Source organism: Eschrichtius robustus, chromosome 10 (genome assembly GCF_028021215.1).
Source record: "Eschrichtius robustus isolate mEscRob2 chromosome 10, mEscRob2.pri, whole genome shotgun sequence".
NCBI lineage: Eukaryota > Metazoa > Chordata > Mammalia > Artiodactyla > Eschrichtiidae > Eschrichtius > Eschrichtius robustus.
Genome location: NC_090833.1, coordinates 47,825,102 through 47,851,826, shown reverse-complemented (window position 1 = coordinate 47,851,826; position 26,725 = coordinate 47,825,102). Strand labels below are relative to the sequence as shown.

General features: G+C 38.2%; 2 protein-coding genes across 6 annotated transcripts in view; one reads left to right on the top strand and one right to left on the bottom strand.

The window, feature by feature from the left end:
* ABHD17B (abhydrolase domain containing 17B, depalmitoylase) overlaps window positions 1–18,136 on the bottom strand; it is a 36,667-nt gene extending 18,531 nt beyond the window's left edge. For 2 of the 3 annotated variants that reach the window (XM_068552223.1, XM_068552222.1), the window contains exon 1: window positions 17,542–18,136. The gene's annotated coding sequence lies outside the window, so the exon portion shown is untranslated. Of the gene's footprint in view, window positions 1–17,307; window positions 17,384–17,541 lie in introns of those variants that run through there. The other variant, XM_068552224.1, reaches the window with a different exon arrangement.
* Window positions 18,137–18,424: 288 nt separating this feature from the next.
* The window catches only part of C10H9orf85 (chromosome 10 C9orf85 homolog), a 61,322-nt gene continuing 53,021 nt past the window's right edge, over window positions 18,425–26,725 (top strand). Inside the window, exons 1-2 of one of the 3 annotated variants that reach the window (XM_068552681.1) lie at window positions 18,425–18,735; window positions 20,869–20,993. In XM_068552681.1, the coding sequence (XP_068408782.1) occupies window positions 18,634–18,735; window positions 20,869–20,993 (227 nt within the window). In that variant the 5' untranslated portion in view covers window positions 18,425–18,633. The remainder of the gene's footprint in view (window positions 18,736–20,868; window positions 20,994–26,725) is intronic. The other 2 variants (XM_068552683.1, XM_068552682.1) reach the window with 2 other exon arrangements.

Sequence of the window (26,725 nt, the reverse complement as noted above, 5' to 3'; positions counted from 1 at the left end):
GAAGTTGTGGGAATGAGAAGGATGTGTGTTACACTAGGGGGCCTTCTGTAAGTGGGATGTCAACACGTAAGAAGTAGCAATATAATACTGTTATCTAGCAGACGTTGAGAATGGACTTGAGGACACAGTGGGGAAGGGGAGGCTAGGACTAGTGAGAGAGTAGCACTGATATACATACGCTACCAAATGTAAAATGGATGGCTGATGGGAAGCAGCCACATAGCACAGGGAGATCAGCTCGGTCCTTTGTGACCACCTAGAGGGGTGGGATAGGGAGGGTGGGAGGGAGACGCAAGAGGGAGGAGATATGAGGATATGTGTGTGCATATAGCTGATTAACTTTGTTGTACGGCAGAAACTAACACAACATTGGGAAGCAATTATACTCCAATAAAGATGTATAAAAAAATACTGTTATCTAGAGATATGGAGATAAATATAAAAAGAATCCTTCAAAAGAAAGTTAATACTCCCTGGGAAAGGATATATCAAGGAGACAGACAGGGCCCTGGCTTGCTAATTTTCACAACAAACTTTGTAGAACCATTTGGCTCCTTAACCATATGCTTGTATGAATTTAATAAAAATAAAGATTTAAAACAAAAGTCTCTTCCCTAATCCCACCCCAAACTCAAACCAAACCAGGTTCAATCCCAGAAATTATGACGTTCGATCATTTGCTTTTAGATCTGATGTTTCATACCACACTCATATATTTATCCTTCACTATCATAATGTTTCATTATTATGAAAGATTAGAGAATTTACCCTACTTTTCCCCTTCTCTGCTCATTCTGATGTTATTTTTAAGTTTTTATAGGTTATTTTTAAAACTTTCAACATTATACTTGAATCTCCATTTCTTGTTCCATCAACTTTAGGAAGTTTCCACTGGCTTCCTATGTAATCAAATACCATTATAATTGGCTATACAATTACCTTCACATTAAGTTTTATATCATTTGCAGTTTGTTTTATAATTATAAAATTTTTGTTTTATCTATAGGTTGATTTTTTAAAATTGGGTAACAATAAAAAGTATTTACAATGTTATCCACTGCCATCCAAGTAGTGGGATATTTTATGTCACTAAATTCCAAGTGTGAAGGTGTTTATAACTCTGATAACTGCTCAAAAATAAGGCACATTTCAGTTTGTTTCATATTTGGACTTTCTGAAGAGCCTTTAATTTTCCTAGAGCTGCTGCCTTTTTTTAATTTTCAGAAAATTCATAAGCTTTTATCACATTTAACATATTCCAACTTCTTATTCTTCGAATTTGTGCAACAGAATCTGTGTTGTTTCTGAAGATGTTCTTAGTCCCCAGTGAGTTGTTTTAAACTGAAACAATTAAGTTCTGGAACAGTTCACAGCCCAGCTCTGTCTAGCTAGGATTTCTTTTCATCATCCTTCTGTTGTTTCATAATCTCATGTTTTAATTCTTCTGTGGGATTATTTTTTGTTTGGTTTTGCTAGAATACATCTCCAAGCATTTGCCCTCCCTCCCTCACAAAGGCCTGGGGGAAATAAAGCACATTTTAATGTACACTTTAAAAAAGTTCTTACTTCGGGACTTCCCCAGTGGCGTAGTGGTTAAGATTCCACATGCCTCAGCGCAACTACTGAGCCTACGCTCTGGAGCCCGTGAGCCACAACTACTGAGGCCCGCGCGCCTAGAGCCCGTGCTCCGGCAACGAGAGAAGCCACCACAGTGAGAAGCCCGCGCACCTCCACGAAGAGTAGCCCCCGCTCGCCTCAACTAGAGAAAGCCCGTGAGCAGCAACCAAGACCCAACGCAGCCAAAAATATTTATTTAAAAGCAAAGTTCTTACTTAGATTTCACAAATGGCAAACTAGGAATGCTTTAGAATTACAAGTTTTAAAAAAAATTTCCACCCCAGTTTAAATCATTGGCCCACATCTTCTAGCATCCAATGTTGATTCCTAATACCAATCTGATTTTTGTTTTTTAAAGTAATTCCCATCTCTCTTCCACAAAAAAAAACACTATGAAATTTTCCTTTATCCTGAGCTCTGAAATTTTATGAGACTATATCTAAATGTGTGCTTTCATTCATTCTGTTATGTATTTAACAAGTCATTTTGATCTAAAGCCCCAAGACTTTCTTTAGCTCAAAGAATTTTTCTTGTTTTTTAATTCCCTCTCCACCTCTTTCTCTTTCTACCAGGAATTCCTATTTAGGAATCCTAGGACTATTATACTTACAAACTTTTCTTTCCTTTTCCCTTGTCTTTCAGCTCTATTTCCTAGGTAATTTCTTCTAGTTTATCTCACAGATCGCTACTTTGGTATTCTAGAGTATAAAATCAATTTTAACGTTAAAACTTTTTGGTTGGGCTTCCCTGGTGGCGCAGTGGTTAAGAATCTGCCTGTCAATGCAGGGGACACAGGTTCAAGCTCTGGTCCAGGAAGATCCCACATGCCGCAGAGCAACTAAGCCCGTGTGCCACAACTACTGAGCCTGCGCTCTAGAGCCCAAGAGCCACAACTACTGAGCCCACGAGCCACATCTACTGAAGCCCGCCCACCTGGAGCCTGTGCTCCACAACAAGAGAAGCCACCGCAATGAGAAGCCTGCGCACCACAGCGAAGAGTAGCTGCCGCTCGCTGCAACTAGAGAAAGCCCGCGCACAGCAACGAAGACCCAACACAGCCAAAAAAACAAACAAAAACAAAAAAACCTAAACTTTTTGGTTTACGGGTGCAATATCCTCTGAAATCTCTCTTAGAATACTAAGTGAGCCAAATTTGTTTTTGTTCTGTCCATCTGTGTCTTTCAGATGTTTGTTCCTTCTGTTTGTTCATCTTTGATTTTCATGCTGTTAGATTGCTTCTTCACTGACTGCTTATATTCATGAACAAAGAACTAAATTGAGTATCCTTTATATTTGTGTAAGCATGCTGACCCAGCAGACTTCTAGTCTGAATAGGACTGACTGGCTGCAGTCTTAGAACTCCTATAACTATGAAAATAAAGAGGATTTCTGGGGATAGGGTACTTTACTTGAGTCAGTCTCAAGTCTATCAATCTCTCCCATATACATCCATCCACCTCTGCCTATGGAAGAAAAAAGTGTGTTCTATTTACCGTTTTCAATGGGAACAGAAGATACCTTACAAATATTCAAGAACATGGTACAGCTTTAACTATTTGGTCCAGTAATGCAATTAGGGATTCTACCCAGTAAATTATTCAAATGAGTACAGTATAGTCCAGAAACTAAAGTGACTTTAGGGAAGTCAATCCCTTTATATCTAATTCTCCTTTTAAATAAAATGAGAAGTTTGAACTAGATATTAAGATTTGTTCTAGTTCTAAAACTTTACAATTAAGCTTCATTTACAGTCAAAAGCTTCAATTCACTCAATCTTCCATAGCATGTAAAAGAGTGAAGAAATATATAATTTGAAAAACTTCAGAGATTTTCAAAGTTTCCCCCACCACTAAAAAAGTACCTAAACAAGCATGTTAATTTATATTTTGCAAATTATAGTTAATAAGTTGTAATTTGGGGGAGGGGGATAGGCTAGTGACAATGTGGGGAGGGGGAGTGCAGGTATTCCTGAGGGGGGTGAGAGATTCCTATTTCACACAGTTGCTTTTCAAAATGAGTGATTTCTGTATCTCCTGGCCACTCTGGGGGAAACAATGTGCATTTTAAAATTGTGGTAAAATATACATAACATAAAATTGATCATTTTAAGCATTTTTAATTGTACAATTCTGTGGCATTAGGTACATTTATACTGTTAGGCAATCACCACTACCAGTCTTCTTCAAAACTTTTTCATCCTCCCCAACTGGAACTTTGTACTATTAAGCAATGATTCCCTTATTCCCTCCTTCCCCCAGCCCCTCCCAATCACCATCCTACTTTTTGTCTCTATGAATTTGACTACTCTAGTGGAATCATATAGTATTTGTCCTTTTGTGACTGGCTTATTTCACTTAGCATGTCTTCAAGGTTCATCATGTTGCAGTATGTGTCAGACTTTCCTTCCTTTTAAAGGCTGAATAATAGTCCATTTTATGTACATATCACATTTAGTTTATCCATTAATCAATCTGCTGGACACTTTTGGCTACTGTGAATAATGCTGCTATGAACATGGGTGAACAAACATCTGTTCAAGTCCTTGCTTTCATTTCTTTTGGGGGAGAAACAATGTTTCAAAAAGTACAAAAATATTTTTAGTTTCATTCTAATGTAGATTTATTTTGTTTGAATTATTTCTCACTTCCCATTTATCAGAAACAAAATAAAGAAATGCTGTATCTAGCAAGCTGTATATTTAAAGAAAATAAAACAAAACTAGGTTAACAATTCAAAGTTAATTTTTAAAATATGGGTTAAATATACCTTAAATTTTAATATGTTAAATATGAAAATTATACAGTCAAGTATTCAAAATATTTTATATTCCTAAAATAAAACTTATTTCAACTTTTCAAGAAATTTAAATTTAAGTATATACTCTGCAAACTCCTAAACTTCAAAATTTTTAGACATTTTATATCTGCACTACTCAGTGAATTATCACTAAAAAATTAAATTCCAGTCTGTACAGATTATTAAAAGGTATCTTCTAAAAGCATGGAAATGTATATGAGGGGCCCATGAAGCCCTGTTCCAAAAGGAGCCAGACTTCTTGGGCTTAAAAATGTTTTTTCTTTGTTGTACAATTAATCAGCTGAACCACTTTGTAAATTACCAACTATTTACTAAGCACAAGGACATTTCTGTCCTTATTGTTTTGAACCGTATCTCACACATACCCTTCATTGCATATACTCAACATTCAAGTATACCTACTTCTAGCAATGGCTGCCACACAGAAGTCACTCAAAAGCCAATGATAGCTGAGCTAGTTTGTAAAACAAATCAAACATTAGTATCACTTTTGACATTCAGAAATCTAAATCTGCAGGTATGATATTTTGCTAGGTTACAAAAGCAGAGGTAGTGTTTATTTATCAAAATACTTATACAGCTAGATCTTGTAAAAAAAAAAAAAAAACAACTTCATAAGTAATCCTTATAACAACCCTATGAAAGAGATGCCATTATCCTCCCCACCAGCCCAATTTACAGATGAGAAAATCGAGAAGTTTAGTTTCCCCCAGATCACTGTAGTGAAGCCAGGACTGATACTTAGCAGTTTGACCCAGAGTCCATGTTTTTAATCACTGAGTTAAGATTAGTATTGGGAATGAAATGTTTCACTATGGTGTGGACGTGGAGAGTATAACGAGTCCAGTGGAGAAAGAACAAGAATGAAAGACCTTCCCATTTCATACACAAGAACATACCAAAGCCAAACCAAATAAAATTTAAAAATCTAAGACTACATGAAAAAAAAAAAAGTTTGTTTGGGGGTTCAGAATGTGAGACTATGTACCTGGGGCAAGAGGAAGGAAGTTGTCTTTGCCACCAGTTGGCAAAAGAGTAAGTAAAACCTGGACTGGCATTTATAAATTCACAGCTTTGATGTTCTTTTCTGAAGATTATGAAGTCACTGTTTAAAACAGGCAAATTTTACTTGTTACATGAAAGAAAGTGATATATTTCAGTGGCCTTCAAGTGTGCAAGGATTTTAGGAAGTCTCTGGATATACGCTTTAATATTGTCAAATTTCTATTTCTTAAAATGTATCCAAAATGGACTGCCAAACTGCTCTCAAAGGTGGCATCAGTTTCCAGTAAGGAGGATACAACCACCCCCATGGGGTTTCCAAAAGCTGAGGGAAAACCCTCCAGGCTAGGAGAATAATACATGTAAAAGTATGACAGTTTAGAAAGAACTAAGGCAAAGGTACATGGTAGAAAGGAAGAAAAAACATCAGGGAAAGAGGAGGATTAGATAAATGAGAAATTTAAAAATAAATCTGTTTAACAATGTATAGAAAACCATTGTAATTCTTTACACATGGAATAAAGAATGATGCAGTCATTTAGGCAACTGCATATAAGCCTGCACTGACTTGGAATTACATTAGAATCTGGTAGTACTGATGATTTTAGAGCACAGTAACTTAGTAACTTGTATACTACTGAAGAATTTTATTTATTTAAATCTTAAGCTTTCAAAAACAAACCTCAAACAGGCATACTCTTCAACCTGCTACATGGAGGTACATCAAACACACATTATTTAGAAAGCAGAAGATTTAACAAATGGCTATATGGTGCAAAATGTATAAACCACATCCTTTAATTAAATATCAGTACATGACTACATTTAAAGGTAATTGTTTCTCCAAATTAGTAACACATAAAACTTTCTCCCACACAAAATAAACTAAAGGTAATCTTGATTTACTGGATATTGTAGTTAATAAAAATTTTGTCTTAAATGTTCCTTTTAATGAGGCAAGTAGCAAACAAAGTAAATCCTGCAGACATTTTTTTGTTTGTTTTCTTTTAGAGACAATTTCTAGAATAGGTCTGAAAAGTATTTTAGTAGAAGCTGATACAGAACAATGATGTTTCTGATGCTGTATGCCCAGTAATGCAACTGGAGAAAAGTGGGATGGTGGGAAAGGGAACAGAAGCTTGCAAAAACAGTTGAGGCAAATCCTTGATACTTGATTTGAGAAGAATCTGAGAGCTAGTTTTAGATACATGTCTTGTGTATCTCTGGTGTAAATACTTGTTTGGGAGGAGGAAGAAAGCAAGCAATAAAGATGGGTAGTCCACTCATCCTTTCAAATGTCATCAACTGGGTTACTAAATATCATCTTAGGCATGAAATATTAAACTCATCTAATGATTTTTGGTATTGCATACAATTTTTACCTTTTGAAGAAGTCTTGTTTCACATTATATGTACCTCATTTTTATAAAGTAAAGGAATGGTAGAAACAGCACCAGCTGAGGAGTTAGGGAACTCATGTTCTAGTTACAACTCTATTTAAATGAGCTCTTATGCTCCCAACTACCTCAATTTTAATGTGAGAAGATTCAACTATTACATCCAGAGCTTTTCCAGCAAGAATATTTTATTATGCTAAATCCTAATTCTCCTTTGTAATCTGCCTGGATTTTGGGGGCATTGTATCCTATGTTCACAATGTTGCTCTTTATACAACTGGATATAATTCCCTTCCTCTCCTTGACCCTATAGAAAGAGAAATTTGATTGTTTATTCTATTAAAAATGCCAAGAACATAAAAACAGCCTCTAAAATATAACATTTTTAAAGAGAACAAAAATTGTGAAACCTGTGGGAACATTATTGAAATTAAGTTAAAACAGTATCAAACAGCAGGTAGTTTTCAATGACCTCGACCTCAATATTGTAAAGTCTAAATAAATACTAAATAGAGAGTTCAATTTGGAAAAACAATTTCTTTCATCCTTTATTGCAGATGAGAACACATGCAATTCCTTTGATTTACTGAGGTTACCTTTCCCACTCTTTTATAGTAATTCCTAGCTTTTACAAATGAAAGGACTGACCAGGGTTATGTAGAATAACACAGCAGAAGGAACAACTTAGAACGTGTGAGTAAACAAACAAATGGAAAATATTTGAGAGTAAATGTGAATTTCTTCCATTCATATGTTCTCCTAACCTACAATTTCTTTTCTATATAGCCTACAAGGTAATCTGCTCAAGAACTCCTTGATAGCTTCCCGCTGTACCTGTAATAAAATCTAACTTCTCCACAGGTCCTTAAAGGCCTTGTGTGATCTGGCCTTTGCTTACCCCTCCAAACTTATCTTGATACTTTCACCTCTATGATTGCAGACTCCCTCACTCACCCTCTTTCAGTTCCTTGAAAGCTGTTCCCAAGTCAGGATTTGCACACTTGCCTCATTTGCTCCCTCTGACCTCTCAATATTCCAGTCTCAATGCCACTTTTCCCAGACATCTTATAAGCCTCAAATCTAAATTATTATTCTTCCTCATAGCACCCAGTTCTTTTCCTTTACAGCTGAATATTGTGATCCCTGCCATGTGTGCTTAATTGATTAATGCCTACTGTCTTTACTATGAGGTTAGTGACCATGTGTTTTCTTCAGCAGTATACAGGCAGCACCTGATCAATAATAATTTACTAATGAAATGAAAGAGATAAAGAGTAAAGAAAATAAGAACTTGCAGTTATACCTAAAGACCTGACAGAACATAAACTGAGATAGATAATGCTAAATATAATTAAAATAGGTTTTGTTTTGTTATTTTGAACCAGGCTTCACAATACCAATGTATGTAATTTATGGCTTGAATCTTTCTGGAAACCATAATAATTAACAAATTATGCTCCTATTTACATTGCACTCTATGCATTTAAAAAAACACCTTCTGATATACTTAAAATCCTTAAGAGAGGCAGTTAAATAAGCAGACCAGTAAGTTAAGGATAATTACCACATGGACATTTTACTAATGTGCTAATTGGGGATGTTTTATCTGGCTAATACCCATTAACTGCAATAGCAAATCCATTTTCCTGATTATAAAGCTATAATACTATATTTTTCTATATTAAGTTATATCACGAGTATCTTCTGACAAGGCTAGAAAATCCTTTTTTAAAAGTTATTTGAATGGTGGCAAAAAAAAAAAGTTGAAATGCTTCCAAGTTGATTAATTTGGGAGCCATTTTAGCGAGCCTAGTACTCATGAGTTACTTTGAAGAGTTAATTTAAATTGTGTATTGGCAAAAACTGAACATTCTCTGCTACTGACAGTTTCTTTTGGGATGAAACGTGTGCCAGTGGGAAGAATTTATATTCTTAAAGCATTCACTTTTAAATGATTTGGGCACTTAAAATAACTGAGTGATTTGCTCCTGCAGCCCTCAGGTGGAGCATATTGTCCCTAAGTGATAAGGTATCAGTCAGTGCCCCACTGTAAGCCCCTGAAGAGTGATTTTTTCCCCCCCTGTATTACTAGTACTACTTTCCTGTGCCATCACAGGCAGAGGCAGAACTTCAAACTTAAAGAGAAGAACATGGAACTAAGTCAGTTCTTCACTTTGATAGGAACTCTAAAAAAATAAGATACACATGTGTTGATTAAAGATGTACTGTTATAGTTGGTTAGGCAATATTTACACTTCTATAAGCAAATAAGTTGATGCATCCAGGATAATATTCCCAAAGTGGGACAAGGTAGGGTAGTAAGCAATGGTACAAAATATCTGTTAGAGCAATTTGATTTTCTATTTCTGAAAGTATTTAGATTTACAGTGGCTTTCAGCAATTTAAAAAATAAGCCATAATACACAAAACCCAGAAGTATCTAACAAATTTACAAAAGGAAACAGTTTGTGAACTAATGCTTTGAATTTCTAGGAGTTGCTTTTGTTTATCATTTTATTAATTTCTTACAAGTTTGGTAATGGGAACCCTTAGAAATCAATTTGCAGCAAAACAAAATATGAAAGAAGTTTCTAATATGGGGGAAATACAGTATTTAGTTTTTTTGAACACAATAAAATATTCAGCTATAACAACTGAAGTTTGTTATAAAATGGTAACAATGTACTATATTTTTGTATATATAAGTTTCATTTCATGAATCTTTGTTGGCATGGGTGGTTTGAGGGCTAGTACTAGCCTGTAATCAAGTTTTTACCATTCTTCAGCAAAACGAGAAAAGTTAAGGACAAAAGTAGTGAGTTAATAAATTTAAAGGTTTACCCTCTATTTGGAGATCATATCCGTTCAACAGTTTTCTAACATTAAAATATCTTTTTTTGTGAAAAATGAAACTCTTGTAAGAAACTAAAAAATGGTAATAGGTACTAAGTTTTTATTTTTGAAGTGATTATACTGAGCAAAACTTTAATTGGTAGCCTCTCATTATCCTTCCCCCTTTTTGGAAATGTGATTGGTCCCCTTAAAAATAAAAAATTTTAGAACTACTGGGCTTTGAAGCTAGATATAAATGCGATCAAATCACAGCTCAGTTACCTTCTAAGTTGTGCGGCTTTAGACAAATCACAGTACTTCTCTCAGCCTCAATCTTATTTGTAAACTGTGCAGAGTTACTGGGAACATGAAATGAGACATCTAAATTCCTGCCATACTAGATGCAGAAAAGATGTTCTTTTCTAACTGGAAAATGCAGGCATGTATTTGATAATCCCTTTCTGGACCCTCGAAATCAATCAAATCCTGACTGCGAAGTGTCACTCCCTCAGGACCGACTCCTCCACACATACTCTGGAGGGTTCCAATGCCTCTAGCATCTTCAGAGACCCTGCCTAATCAGTTATCCTCTCTGATGTTTCCTGTATCTTCAGCCTCTCCTGCTCTTCTGATTCATCTCTGCTGTTTATAAACATATTCAAGAGTCTCCTCTTTAAAAAAAAAAAAAAAAGTATATGTATCTAGATTCTACTACCTTCTCTGAGTATCCTTCAGAATCAAACTTTACTTCTCATTTTCCACTGTTCCCCATAAGGGCCAAAATGAATTGTGATCTAACATCTATCATGAAGTTGTTGATCCATTTAGGATTACTAGTAACCTCATAATTCCAAGTGCATTGGGTTATTTCTTAGTCTTCCTTTTACACAATCACTTGTGGAATTAAACACCATTGTCCTCTCCTCTCCTTCTTGAAACTAACTTCCAATCTAGGTTTTTCTGGTGATCTTTTCAAAGGTTATACTATTATTATTATTTACAAATTGCCTTCTTTTATCGTCCTCTTATCTTTTGTTTAACTCGCCCAAACCTATGCTTTAACTACAACTTTGGTCTTTTATCTTCCTGTCTTTTGTTCTCAGCCATACCCCTGGCTTTAACTACCATTTATACGCTAATGGTGTCTAAATCTAAAAAACTAAACCTAAATCTCTAGCACAGACCTCTCCCTTAAGCTATAGACCCTGAATATCTAAATCTGTATTTCCTTCCCTCCTCCCCCCTCTCCCTCTCTTCAGACCTCTCATTCAATCAAGGCCTAACTCCTAGGTACCTCTCCATCCCCTCAGCCACATCTTAGCTCAACCACTTTTCAATTTAGTATTAAAAAGCCACTCAGTAATATCTATCTCATACCCCTCTAATGTACACTCTACACTGTTGCCAAGTGATTTCATTTTTTTGTTTAAAATCTTTCAATAGGTCTTACATCTCTCTTGGATAAATCTAAACTCTTTAGCATGTCATACCTGATTCCCCCACCCTCTTCCCTTCCTGGTATCTATCCTTATTTCCGAGTACTTCCCTTTCCATTCATTCTACTGAACATTTAGATAATCTCTTAGGTGCAACATTTTTTTGTGTGTGCATACGCATGTATTAGGTCATGAAAGCAAAACTTCTTATGGATTTTAACAAATGAAAAATTGACAGCAACTACCCTAGGGAATTCTATCAGAATGTCTTCCATGCATAATTTTTAAAGGTCTTCCTCACTCCCATTAACTTAACCACCCTAAATCTTCAATAATAAAAGTGACAGTGAGGTCTGTTAAAAAGCTGTGAATGAAATGTAAGCTTGCCAAACCAAGTTACCGAATGGCATTATTTTCTCGCCAATAGCTGATGTGTGGAGAATAATTTTTACTTTTTAGGGGTGGAGATGGCAAAGCTAAAGAGTGAAAAATTACCAGTACACCAAGCAGGATACTAATCAGAAACAAAAAATCTAGGCTACGGTCTGCTGATGGAATTTTGGGGGGAAGTTTATTACAGGAATTATTTCAACTGCTTTTAATTTTCAAAACACATTTAAGAATAATGTAAATTCAGAAGCCAAACAAATTTGTTGCACTAGATAAACTGATAATGTCTTCTACTTTTGTTCCTGGAGGCATTTTCTTTTATTTCAGGTTTGTTGGGATTGGAATGGAGACTTGCCTACACCAAGTTAATGAGGTTATTTCAACGCCTCTTTCTTCTTCATCCTGACCTACATCAAGCATATATTCTCTTAATCCTATTCTTTCACTGTGGCTACATTCTAAAAATAAATCTTAGTTAAATATGTCAAGACAGACATAATGAAAAGAATTTCTTTAGCAGTATGTATTTTTAAGGGTAAAGACCCCTAACTCTATTGCTATAAAAATACAGAGTGCTACATGAAACTACATGGCAGGGGGCTGGGGCAGGGAGGGAAGGAGGTAGGTGCTTTTACTTGTTATCTCCTTTAATCTTAATAATACTTTTCTCAGGTTATCATTCCTTTACATATGAAGAAATCAAGGCTTCAGGTTAAGTCAATCAACTTGTCCGAGTTCACACAACTTATTAAATGGGAGAGCCAGGAACACAGTTTTAACTTGACTATATTCTGTCCACTCTTCCAAGATTGTCCACATGGTTAATGCCCTCACTGCACATTGTGCTCATTCTCCCCTTCTCAAAGGGGAGACCTATTTAATAGGTCAAAACTTCCTCGTTCGATTTCCTCCCTAACATTCTCTACCTTTTCGTTAGAAGTTATTTATTGCTTTCTTACATATTAGATACTTATTGTGCATATTGTGTATGGTCCTCTGCTAGGTGGTAAGCTCTAGAAAGTTAGGGATCTTTGCTTGTTTTGTTTACAGATGCACCCCTCAAACCTAGAAGAGTGACTGATAGTAGACACCGGCCCATTCTTCCTTTCCCACTTTTCATCTTTAACTGTACAGGACTTGTTTAACCATTTTCACTTTTAATTCCTGGGAAAACAAAACAGGACCTACATCTGAGTCAAATTAACATTAAAATATTTGAATTTAGTCTGAAATTCTGTTAAAAAATTAGGATAAGTATCATTTAAAAAATTCTAGCCAGAATAAAAAGTGATGACAAGACATATAAAACAAACTGTAAAATGCGGAGATGCAAATGATGGAAGATTAGTACCTAAGAGTACCTGCTCACTTTCTGTGATGTTTTAGAGGCCAAATGTGAGACACAGATAAAAAAAAAAAATCAGAGTACTCTAAAAGCAGTGGTCCCCAAAACCTTTTATTAAAAAAGTCAAATTGGGACTTCCCTGGCAAGCCAGTGATTAAGACTTCGCCTTTCAATGCAGGGCGTGTGTGTTCGATCCAAATTTTAAAAAAAATTTGGAATGACAAGAGTTACCAAATTTTAGTTTTGCCAAAAAGGGATGTTACAAACTAAATATAATATACTATCACTATAATTTCATAAGCACACATTAACATAAAAATAATTTCAGTATAAAGGGTAGTCATTTTTACTGAGTAAATTTAGATTCACAAACACCTCATTTATAAAAAATAGCTCCATGTGTATTTAAGATTTACATGTGAAAAGTAAAACTTTTAAAACAAACTATAACAGAATCTTTATAATCTCAAGATAGAGAAGACTTCCTTTAAAGAGAAAAAGCATAATCATAAAAGAATTTGACATTAAAATTAAGAACGTCTAGTCACTAAAAGATACCATACTTAAAGTGCAAAGGCATGCAAATGACTAGAAAATGTGTAAAGCCTACCAAGCATTGTTATCCAGAATACATAAAAAGCATTTACAAATCAATAAAATAAACCCATAGAAAAACAGAATAGGCAATTTATAGAAGGAACATGAATAGCCAAAAAATAAATGAAAGTGTTCTCAACAGCATGACTAACTGGGGAAGATACAAAAGAAACCTACAATGAAGTAACATTTCATACTCCTCATAATGTCAAAACTTAAGTCTATAAAGTATTTGGAAGGTGAGAAAACAGACCCTTTAATCCATTACTGATACAAACACTCTGGAGAGAAAACTGGTAGTTATCAAATGAAGTTGAAGAAACAGCTCCTACCCTGTGTTCTAGCAATCTACTACTAGATTTATATCCCAGGGCAATCTTTCTCAATAATGGCTTTTTAGTTGCTGTAACGAATGGGGGGTACTACTGTATAGATGCCAGGGACACGAGGCACACTTGGTGTGTAAAGATAATGCTGTGCCACGTCCCATGACTTTTGAACATTCTGTTGGACACTCATTCAAGGCAACAGAAGGAAAAAATAAGGTCAGATATTAATAAATTGGATTTGACACAAAGTATATTTGTATTGTTTTAATATAGGTGAAGATTTTCAAGAATGCAACCCTTGTGTAAAGAGAGAAGACTGTACTTTTATTTTTGTTCCAACTTTACTGAAATTAGTTATTTCAGAAACTCCCTTATCAACATCAGGGCCTCTATTGGTATTTGAATGGCCAATTCAACACACCTGTTTAATCTGCTTTAGCAGCTGTCCTACTCATGGTGATCCTATCCGTGCAAAGTATCTGACTACTACTATTTCTTCTAGCAGTGCTTCTTAGACTTTAAGGTGCACTCAACTCACCTGGGAATCTTGTTAATATTCAGCACCTGAATCACTACGGTAGGGCCTGAAGTTCTGATTTCTAACAAGCTCCCAGAATTCTAATGTTACTGGTCTACTATCACACTTGGTAGCAAGATTACAGTGTGGTTGAGCCTGAGCATTGACACAGTGCAATACATTACTTTGTTATAAATTACTTCTTTATTTTAGTCAGGGCATTACTTTATTTAAAATATGAATGTAAGTTTATTATTATGAATTTCATTTTAGGACAGTATTGGGGAAGTTGTAAAATATTTCTATAAAAATGGGATATAGGTTCAAGAACCACTACCCTAGAGGAAGCCTTGCAAATGCACCTAAGTAAACATATACCGGAATATTCCCTACACACTGTTTAATAAGCAAACAATTGGAAACAACTAAAATGAGCAACAGAAACCTGATACAGTCACATAATGAAACACACACCATATGACAGTAAAAATAAACTAGAGCTACCTGAATAAACATAGATAAATCCTGGCATGATCAGTGAAGAAAGCAAGCTACAGATACAAAATTCATACTTAAATAGTCTTAAACCAATCAAAGAAAAACCATATAGTGTTCATGGATATAAAGGAATGTAGTAAAGTATAAACGGAAGGATGCATGTTAGCGGTTGGGAGTGGGGAAAAGGGAATAGGATTTAAGAGGGGTACCAAGTACAGAGGAAGCTTTGTTTTGTAGTTTTAAGTTTCCAACTGGGTAATGAGTGCATGAATATTCATTATATTGTATATTACCAATACTTATATTGCTATATTATTTCTCATTTCACCTCAGCTGGCGAAAACCGTTGGGCCTAGAGAGATGTTTGGAAAACTGCTCCAAAGCAAAGATTCAGGACGAGAAGTCAGAAGACCCAGATTCAAGTCTCAGTTCTGGTTCTTACAAACTGTGTAGCTTTAGGCAATTCAAATAATTAACTTCTCTAGGCTTTATTTCTTCTGTAATAAAGTTGTAAAGCATCACTTTTCCTCTCCAACTCACAAGGCTGGGTTTGAGAGCCATATTGCTATGTGAGAAATCTTTAATAGGGTAGGAAAGGTAGGAGTAATTTTTGAGAAGAGCAAAACCTTGGATATATTAGAAATAAAATCTATCAGTAAACAAACCAACCAAGTCAATCTGTCACTCTATTTTCTTGTCATCACTGATTCTAAAGATATGACACCAAATTATATTTTCTTCTTAACACTGGAGAAATTTTGAGTTTATCACTTCCTAAGTGATGGCATATGGATAGACAGTCTCCCTATTATAACTATGTTTCTTTATCGTAATTCTTCACCAAGGAACTGAAATTCATGATACCAAAACAAAATTTCATTAAAAAGTACTCTTATTAACTAAAACAATCAATATCACATAACCAGAGGAACTGTTGGTTCTCACTGCCCTTTCTACATAGCGAGCAGATGCACAGTTTATTAGTCCTATATTACAGATGGAGAAACTGACTCAGATGTGGGATAGCTTGCCTGGAGTTGTAGACCAATTCAGTGACAAAACTTGGAACAGACACTAACTGCCTAGTTCTTCTGTGTTCATTAAACTACCAAAAACATTACTTTGCCATAATGCTTTATGGCAATTCTGTTTGTCACAGGAAATAGAAAATTCTTTGTCGATGTCATGCACATTTCAAAATGGGCAAAGATACTCAAGGAAACAAGCCACTCATCAACTACAGTACTGCACAGCAAGTGACAAGATTAAAACTGCCTAGGCCTGCTAAAAATCTAATCCTATCCTTGACAATTAACCTTATTAATTCTACAGCAGGAGAAAAGAGAGGTCAAAATATAGGTGAGGGTGCTATTCATTTCCTCCTGGATCTCAAGTAATATAGCAATTATTGCACAACAGGGACCTTATTTCTTTTATAAGGTGAAACATGGCTATCTCCACTGCTCTTCTTTAAATAAGCCTCCACCCCTACTCCCAACCAAAGAGTTGGGCACCCAAATTAGAACACTGGCAATTATGATAATTATCAAAATACTGGCTCTGATTACATATTAGATAAATCACCCAAATGAGCTTATGCTATAAACATATGAGACAAACTCTTTATAAAGTTCATTTTATTGTAAGTCTTCTTGTTAATGTAAACAGATGAATGCTCTTACAACATGTACCTGACTTTTTACTCAGACTCATTACCTAAAGACTAGTAGTTTTAAATGATGCAAGATTTCCAAACTTCTTTCTATTTATTGGAGCCTTAAAAAAAAAACAATGAATTATCTTACGGATCAGGTACTGCATATTACAGAAAAGTTTTAAACATGAATACCTTTTTGTAAGCTAACAGCCAAAATTTAAAGGTCACCCTCCCTGTATTCCGTTACTCATCCTTCTGCTTAACAAATCCACTTCACGCTGACTTAAATCTATGCGTCATTTTAAAAAGTTATATCCTGGCGTTGGCAGAAACCTCCATGGATCAAAGCTCCGAACATTTTTCTTTTTTTAATTTAAACAAGAAGCCAGGGTTAAACTCTCTTCTTTACAAAAGCCCTTCACAACAGTACAATCTAACTTGACAGAACTTTTCGTTTCAGGGTTTAAAAAAATTCCAAAGAAAAACTCTAATTTTTCAATTCAAAAACAATTCCTGATGAGCCTACCCTAGAGTTCGGAAACAAGTAAAGAGTTCAACCATCGAGAGAAAACCACCCTACGGCGGCGGACCACAATACACAAATCACCAAGCACGGTGCAGATTCGAGCTAAAGTCTAGGCTGGCACACACGAGGACATTCAGGAGACAGCCTTCAGGCGTCGCGACTCTCACAATGAGCCAGGGAGCGAAATGTGAACCTGGACCCATCCTTCCGTCCACAGGGAGAATAGCAAAGGAATGAAACGAGGCCCTTCTCTGCAAGGAGGACCCAAGACCTTTCCCAGTCCGTCTGTCCGTCCCTCTCCCGCCCCCAGACTCCCGCAGCCTCACCGACCGCGAAGACTTTCCTACCTCTCCCCTTCACCGAACCAACAGAGAATCTTCTCAAAAACCCAGACGCGATCGGGAGTGGCTTCTCCGCCTTTGCCGGCGCCGAGAGGCATCCCAGTCGCCAACAACAAAGACGCCTCCCGCTCCCCTCCCCCCGCCCGGCCCCGGCTCGTCCCTCCCGCGCTGCTGCTCCGGGCCTAGAGCCCCCTCCCCGAGCCCAGCCGCAGCGCCCCGGCCCCCCGCGGCCCCACGCACCTGCACCTGAGGGCCGCAGCCAAAGCGTCAGGCAGAAAGGGCTGGGAGAGAACCTCTGCCGCCGCGCTGTCCTCTACAAGGCGCGATCCGCGCTGCTGCCGCCGCCCGACTCTCCCGGCCTGCGGGCGGGCCCGGCCAAAGAGGGGGGACGAGGGCGGCAGCCCCCGGCGCCGGGACGAGGAAGGACGGCGGCGCCCAAGGGGGCCGGCTCGAGCTCCCGAGTCTCGCCTCGCGCCGGCCCTGCTCCTCCACACGGGTTCGCGTTCTGCTGACTAACGGCCCCGGCGCGAGGCGCTGGAGCGGCCGCCTCCGCCGCCGCCGTCGGCTGCTGTTGGGCCTCACGTCCCGCGCGGCCGTGGTCGCAGCTGCCGCAGCCGCCGCCACCTCCCTTTCTGGCACTGCAGACACCACCCAGACCCAGCCAGGTCTTTCTTCTCTTTAATCCTCCTTTCTTTGCTCCCCTTCGGCCTGCCGGCAGCAGGGTTCACTCTCGTGGCGGGAAGGAGGCTGGAAGGGAACCCAGGGGCTAGCAGAGAGCTCACTAAGCTAGGAGTTGGTCACTGACTGAAGGAAAGTGCTAAGGCTGACCCGGACTCCAGCCTGCAAGCGGGCCGGGGGTTGGATACAGTCCAGTTTAGCCCAACTTCCACCAATCACAAGCCGCCCAGAGGAGTAGGGCGCCGGGAGAGGCCGAGCTGAGTCGGCAGGAGGCGGGGATTGCGGAAAAGAAGAGCCAATAGGAGCAAAGTTTTCCCGCCCCTTCACTTGGGCGGACTGCCACATTCGGACCAATGGGGGAATTCTCGCTTCGAAGAAACTGGGATTTTTCGCCGGGTTTGAGAAAGAGGCTTCGCGGATGGGGAGGGATAGAGACTGGGCTGAGTAAAAGACCTTTGCTGGAGCTGAAGGGCCGAAAGGTGTCCTTTGACCTCCGCGCGGAGTCACGTGGGCTGCCGGGGGCGGGGGCAGAAATGCTGGTTAAGTTCCTTCCGGGTCGGAGGTGGAAACGTGAACTCCGTGGAGATAGTTCCTGGTATACTAGTCTTGCGTGCATCTTCCTTGTCCCAGCGCGAGGTGGTTGTGGTTTCGGCGATGAGCTCCCAGAAAGGGAACGTGGCTCGTTCCAGGCCTCAGAGGCACCAGAATACGTTTAGCTTCAAAAATGACAAGTTTGATAAGAGTGTTCAGACCAAGGTAGGAACCTGCCTATTGCACTAAATCTGACCCCAGGGAGGAATGGTTCAGTGGAGGGGAAAGAAGGAAGTGAGAGGAGTTGGCCAGGGCAAATGTGGACCGCAGCTCAGAGTTAGTTTTGGCTGCAGTGTAGCCCTTTCTTTGACCTGGATGTGTTGTCTCCTCGTAAATATATTTGGCGGTCAACATTTGACTAATTGTACTGAATGAACGGGACCCTCATCAAACCTAAAATGCAAAGGGAAAATTGAGTCGTTGAACGCTCCCATCTGGATTACATATTTGCAGTAGGAAAACGAGGATTATGACGCTACTGTCTTCTTCAAATGTTGCACCAGGTTTATGCAGTCACTTTCTTTTTGGAAAATCCCAGGCCCATAGATTTGTAGGGAGAATGTGAAAGCTCTTAAGCCCTCTTAGCCCCAGTGTCCACACCAACATAATTTCTCTCTCGTTTGTAAGATTGTTTTGAGAATCAAATTATTTGATGAATGCAAAACTGCTTGTTTTGCTGTTTATATTTCTTTAGCAGATTTCTTTAAGCTGGAAGGAAATTCAGACTGTATAGATAGCCAGACGTCTTGGGTTGTATACAGCTACTAATTTGCTGTTAGGTATTTCCCCCTCCTCACTTAGCTGTATGGAGGGGAGATAATTGAAGACAAGAGCAGCTTGGGGGCAGCCGCCATCACATCAGATAAACCTGACGTTAACATAAACTGGAGCTCAAATTTGCTAGGTGTGTGGCTTAAGCAAGTTATTAAATATTTAATTTCTCTGAGTTTTACTTTGGTCTTAAATGAGAAACCCGCCTGTATTGTTGAGAGGTTAAAGTAAAGTAAATGATATATATAAATGATCTGGATCATTAGTGTCCAACAAGTGATAAATTTCCCAACATTGGCTACGCAAGCAAAGTAACTTTTTTTTTTTTTTGGCTGCGTTGGGTCTTTGTTGCTAAGTGCCGGGTTTCTCTAGTTGCAGCGAGCGGGGCTACTCTTCGTAGCGGTGCGCGGCTTCTTATTGCGGAGCACGGGCTGTAGGCGCATGGGCTTCAGTAGTTGCAGCCCGTGGGCTCAGTACTTGTGGCTTGCGGGCTCTAGAGCGCAGGCTCAGTAGTTGTGGCGCATGGGCTTAGTTGCTCCGCGACATGTGGGATCTTCCAGGACTGACGATCGAACCCGTGTCCCCTGCATTGGCAGGCAGATTCTTAACCACTGCATCACCAGGGAAGTCCCAAAGTGACAGTTCATGGTAACCAGTGACTTCCTTTTTCTTTCCTCTTTCTGTCTTCACTATACAGATATTTAATGAGCATCTTTCTTGTACAAGGTCCTATGTGCATGTGTATACAGTGTTCAAAAGAGTTGACTCTGCCTTCAAGGAACTTATGGTTTTCTGGGTCATGGGACAATAAGCACAGAGATATATAATTATAAATTATGATGAAGGGAAGCACAGTTGAGTAAAGAAGAATAAGGAGGGATATTTTCAGTTGGGTGCTCAGAGGACCTCTCCTTTCCCTTAGTTAGGTTCAGATTCAGAAGGAAAACCTGGAACGACATTTAGGAAGACTTTCCCAAGTTTGTGCCTGTCATCAATAGGTAAACCAGAGTAAAAAAGCTGTGCTAGTCCAAATAGATGTCTTATCTTGCCCTGTATTCTTACTCTAAGTTTCTTCACAAGCATTTACTTCTGATTGTTTTTCATCAGGTGTAAACAGCAGTTTTAATAAGTATTTAGCTACAGTGTCTCTTACTGTGCTTCTTGTCCTTGTAAGTACAGGACTTCTTGAACTTGTACTTCTTGTTCTAGTACTTCGTCCTAGGCTTCTTGTACTTTTCATCGTGCATTTTCTGGTGTTATCTAACAACCATGTCATTATGGTCTTAAATGTTTTCATGAGTCTCAAGTTCAGTCACTAAGTTTCATTTTGTTTATCACTTTTATCATTAATTCCTTTGTCTCTTTTAAATCGTGAGGAAGTCTCATTCGTCCATTGGTAGAACCACCAGGTGCTTTGTTATTGGAGGTTCTAACAAAAACAGCAAGAAATATTTTACTGAGGAAGATCATTAGGTTGATTGTTCATCTATCTAATGGAGGACTAATAATTGGCTGCATTCATGGCAGATTCTTGAACCAGCTATGTGTAGCTGTCTAAAGCCAAGATTTTGTCAGAAGCATCTGACCCTGTCTTCGTTCCTGCGCTTTATACCAGAAAGCTGTTTGAGTCAGCAACATCTAATAAAGGAGTGGTAAGATGTGCATGATTCTCTGTAACTCTCCTTGAAGGATTGTAGTAACAATTGACTACTTGTACCTCATTATTTTGTCGTAGTCTTGCATGACAGTTCTCCTTCTCCTCGTCTGCCAAGCAATTTGCCAGTACTGAAATTAGAAGTTGGATAATGACAGCTGTTTTATTGGAAAGTTTATCTAAGTAAAGCACCCGCTCCCAAAAAGACACAGGTGATAACTGTCTTCATATACTTGAATATATTCCAGAAGAGGAGAGAAGCTTCGCATTCCAAATGGCCAAACTTGAACCAACGGGTCAAAGTAAAAGAGATAGGTTTCAGCTCAGTATAAGGGAATTGTCTAATGGTGAGGAGCATGCACTAGAATTTTGTAACCTCCCCGTCACTGGGGTTATTAAAAGAAGCCTCTATGGCCATTGGCCTGCAGTGCCCTCTCAGGTGAGGTGGAGATGGGAGTAGGTTTAAATCTCTTCTAGTCATTTGGTACTAAAATATTGATTGTATCAATATCAGGCTTGTGTCCCTTATTGGAAAGGCAATAATGTGTAGTGGAAGGAACCCTGGACCAAGAATAAAGAGCCACATTTTAGCCCCAGTTCTGTTGTTTATTTTGCTTTGTGGTGTTAGTTTACATATAGCTTTTAATCTATACGACAGGGTTAATACTATCTTCTGTCTTACCTTCCTCTCACAATTGCTATGGAGATCATTACAAAAATATTTTTAAGAAATAGTGATACGAATAGAACTAAGCATAAAGCATATGATAATTTATGTGGACTTGCAGTTGCTCAAAGCTTAAAAAATTAATTAGAAAAGAAATGCATGTTTGTTGAAGAATATTGAAACAACAGAGAAATGTATAAAGTGTAAAAGTGAAAGTACCTTTTTCCAGGCCTGTTCCTCTTCAGATGTAGTCACTGTTAACAGTTAGCTGTGTATGTTTTTAGACATCTAAGCACTATATAGTACATATGAAATAAAATGCATTTCTCCTTTCTCATTTAGAAAAGTATGTCAGAACATAGAGATTAAGCTCATTCTTTTTAATGACTGTATAATATTCTATAATATATATGTAGAGTAGCTTATTTAATTACTTTCCTATTAATAAACATTTGAGTTGTTTTCAATTTTTCACTATGACAAATAAAGTTGCAGTGAATTCTTGTATTTGCATATTTGTTCCACATCAGTTATTTGGTACCAAACACTGTGGTAGATACTAGGGGTATAAGGTTGAGCATAATATACAGCCGTGCCTTTAATTGAAGCTTATAGTTTAGTGGGCAAGGTGACAGGCATTAATCAAATAATCTTTTGAGTATGTTAATACAAATGGCAGTAAGAGCTAGGAGGAAAAGTCTAAGGGAACCTTGAGAGTATCTAGCAGGAAGTCTTGATTAAGTTTGGAGGGTTTAAGAAGGCTTCCCTGAGGTCTGAAGGATGGATAGCGTTTAACTAAATGAAATGGGAAGAGCATATATTATCTTCTTAAGGATGCTGTTTGTTTCATATGTGTAGTCAGCATTGTTTTTACTAGCATGTCTGAAAGTGTTAGAGCCCCAGGATCACATGATTTTGTTAGGGCAGAAGTCAATTTCGTGGTCAATACTAGATCTCACTTTTAGGGGGGGTCATAGTGTACATTAGCATAAAACACTTAGATGTTTTGCAGTTTTAAAAAAAATTATTTAGCCAAAACTTCCCTGGCTGTGGACTTTGGTTTACATAATACCAGTTGAATGTGAATTAATTTTGGGGGGAACACACTCATTTTGGGAAACTCTTGTTACTACCTTGAAATGGAAAAGGAAAAGGAAAATCTGAGGCTATACTCTCTAAATAGTTTTGGAAATAAAGTTTTGTTAATAATAGCTAATGCTATGTACTTAAGTGTGTTAGCATCTGTGAATATTTGGTATGTATTATCTAATTTGATCTTCAAAAATAACCCTAAGACAGGTGCTACAGTTATCCCATTTTGCATCTTGGGAAATTAGGACTCAGAGGTGAATGATGTGCCCAAAGTTACATTAATAGCATGTGGCTATCCATTGATTAGGTGTAGTCTGTGCTGGGAGACCTTAAAGAACGGGTAAATCACAAGTCCCTTTTTGTGTCTGTATGTTGGTTGTTGTTTTTGAATACTGTGTTTTTGTCTATAGTAGAAGCAATGTGACACCAGATTAGGGCTGGAACAGAGATGAGCTTTATTGCCACTACCCCTAAACACTACCTGTTTGAAATGTTCCAGGGAAAGAGTCTCTTCTCATAAAGTGTGGCCCCCTGGAGTGTCACATATCACAGATATGGGCTGGTTGGAGCGGGTCCCATCTAATCAGCCAGGGCTCTGGAGCAGGGGTGGGGCTTCTCTCACTCACTTTGTGTGAAAGCAGATGCTAATTCCTTCAAGACCCTCAGCTCCTGGTTTAGGCAGAAAGCTGTCTTAAGTTTAAGGTGATATGATTACATTTATACAGCAGAACAGGATTCTGTGTTTACAAGCACCTTTATTCACAATAGCCAAAAAAACAAAACAAAACAAAAAACAAACAAAAAACCCCACAAATATACTTCAACAAGAGAATAGATAAACAGATTGTGTCAATCATATAATGAAATACTACTCTGCTATTTAAAAAAAAGCTACTGATACATGCAAGCATGTAGGTAAATCTCAAAAACATTGTGTGGAAGGAAAGAAGTCAGGTGTTTCTCACATCTATAGAAATCTGAACAGTAGTTGCCTTGGGTTGCGGGGGAATTGACTGGAAGGGGTTCAGGACAACTTTCTGGAGTGACGGAAACATGAAGATCACAGGCATTTATTGAAACTCATTGAATTGAGAATTTAAGGTCTGTGCATGACACTGATATAAATTTTACCTCAATTATAAACAGATATGACAGCAGAATGACTGATTAACTACTCAGGTGTCATGAAGTTCTGTTTTTGTTGTTTTTGTTCGGGGAAGTTGTAGAAATACTACCTATTATCAGTATGTTTTTAAAAGAAAACTATTTTGGGGCTTCCCTGGTGGCGCAGTGGTTGAGAGTCTGCCTGCCAATGCGGGGGACACGGGTTCGAGCCCTGGTCTGGGAAGATCCCACATGCCGCGGAGCAACTAAGCCCGTGTGCCACAACCACTGAGCCTGCGCATCTGGAGCCTGTGCTCCGCGACAGGAGAGGCCGCAACAGTGAGAGGCCCGTGCACCGCGATGAAGAGTGGCCCCCACTTGCCGCAACTAGAGAAAGCCCTCACAGAAACGAAGACCCAACACAGCCAAAAAATAAATAAATAAATCAATAAGTGAAATTCTTTAAAAAAAAAAAGAAAGAAAACTATTTTTTTAACTTCTCCAGAAAGAAAACAAATGACAGGTTGACATTCTATCATATTGAATATGTTTGCTAACCACAAGTCAAATTAATTCTAATAGTTGTCTTCTAATATTTTCCCATTTTGTAAGCTTTTATCTACAAACTCCAGTCATGACCCTTAAGTTAAATATTGTCTCTCTGTAAGAGGAATACAGATGATCGTTACAAAGTGGATCTTGGGAACTCCTTGGTGGTCCAGTGGTTAGGACTCTGCGCTTTCACTGCTGAGGGCCTGGGTTCGATCCCTGGTTAGGGAACTAAGAGCCCACAAGCCATGTGGCGTGGCAAAAAATAAAAAACAAACAAAAAACAAAAACAAAATGGATCTTGTTCATAAGATTACTGAGCCTGGATCTTATTTTTCCTAGATTGACTCCAGGATAGAGTCATAATAATTTAGTTGGCCATGATGCCTGACACTGTAAGATGAATGAATAAAACCTTGCTATGGAAAAGAGTACTATTGGTAAGGGTCATTTTGTTCAGGTAGCTTGGAATCAAGTCATATGGGATCTTTGTCCTATCTCCTCTAGCCCAAAGATGTTGTTATTTAGGAAATGGTCTCAGATTGGTTTAGGTAATCTCTGATGTGAGTGATTTTGGTATGAGTGATGAAGTGCCAGTCATGGGAATAAGTGTTATTTCTTAATCAGTGGGTTTCAACAATTAAGGTTTAAATGAGTGAGTAGCCATTAAACAAATCTGCAGCTGGGCAGGAATAGATTCCACTGTAGTTTCAAGGTAACCATCTTTGGCACTCTGGAGATCACCTGGGACTCCCTTTGATCTTTTTTTCCAGATTGGGAAGTGCTCTTTGATATATTTCACCAAAGCTGTCTATTACATGGATTGAAATTAAATGTATCCTACCCCCAATTGACTTCTTATTAAATTCAGCATACTTTTTCAATTGACAAGTTGATTTAACCTATGGTGTGCTGGGCATTATGATTTGAGTATTGTAGTAAATAAAAGTCATTGTGCTAGTGAACATTCACTATTTTGAATGTTTTGAAGTATTCCCTATCTTTTACACAAAATACTCTCATCCATGTTTTGGGATATTTCATATACCTACGTTCCCAAGGTGCTTCCACTTGAAGCCAATAAATTGATTTTGCATGTTTCTTATTTTTGATGCCTGCTACAACTGTTTTTTTCTACATCAACCATATGTTGTAGACATTTCATTTTATGTACAATGAATGACAACTGAAATTAACTTGTCTTGATTTGGTCTATGTGTTAAGGAATAGTACCATACTCACTGTTGGATTATAAAATTTTATAATTAATTGTCAACACTTGTTTCTACATAAAGTTAAATACTACCCTGTTAGAAATATTCTCAGAATTCTTCATCTAGGTAAATTAGTTCACCTGAGAGAGAGAAAGTCGTAATGTATATTAACTCTTCCCCAAATGGGTCATTTTCCGTTTGGAGAAACACTGTGTAGTACGGAGTGGCGCAGTTGGACAAAGAACCTCAGGGATGACAGTTACAGGCTGCTGCGGCATTTGTTACTTTAAGCTATAGGACTCTCCACACCTGCACAAGTGTTATTGTGCGGTCACAGGCAGGTGTACAGAGAATCGTGTTTGTCCTCAGAGCAACCCTGCTGCCAGCTCACTCCAGCCTAATTGTTATTGGTCTTTTTCTCACCATTGACTTTTGTGAAAGGAAGAAATGAAATGAGAAAGGGGATAAACGGATAGCTAACATGCCTAAGATTCCTTTCTGAGATTTTCCTTATCACTCCAGGCCAAATAGCACTTAAATATACTGAATGAATTAAATAAACATTCCTCTTCTGAACTTGTCTATGTATGCAAGGCCCTCTACATGAAGGTAATTATCATTAGGATTCTTTAGTTGCTAACTTAAGCAAAAAGGGAATTTATTGGAAAGATACTGAACTGCTCTTATGAAGCTTAGAAAAGGTGTTTGTTAATTTGTTTTGGTTGCTTTTTTAGTGTCCAAGATTCCCAAGTTGGCCATTTTTGCTGGGAAATTTTATACTCATTTGGCTTTGTGTAGATCCTAGCTTGATACAGTCCTTGAACTTTTCAATGCCCCCTCCCCTAACCCTTCCAATTTGCCTCCTGGAACTGATAGTTTACTATCATCAAACAGAGACATAGTGTTGAAAATAAAATTTCGTTCACTTTCTTGCCCTAACTGACTATTCCTGGGAACTCTGTTTCCCTATAGTCTTTAAGTAATGACGTTTTTTCACCCCACATCTTCAACCCCTCATTTAGAACCCTTTCTCCCATTTGTTGCTTCAGTCTATTTTTTCCTTGCTCAGAACCCCAGCTCTTCTGAAATGCATGCCATCAGACT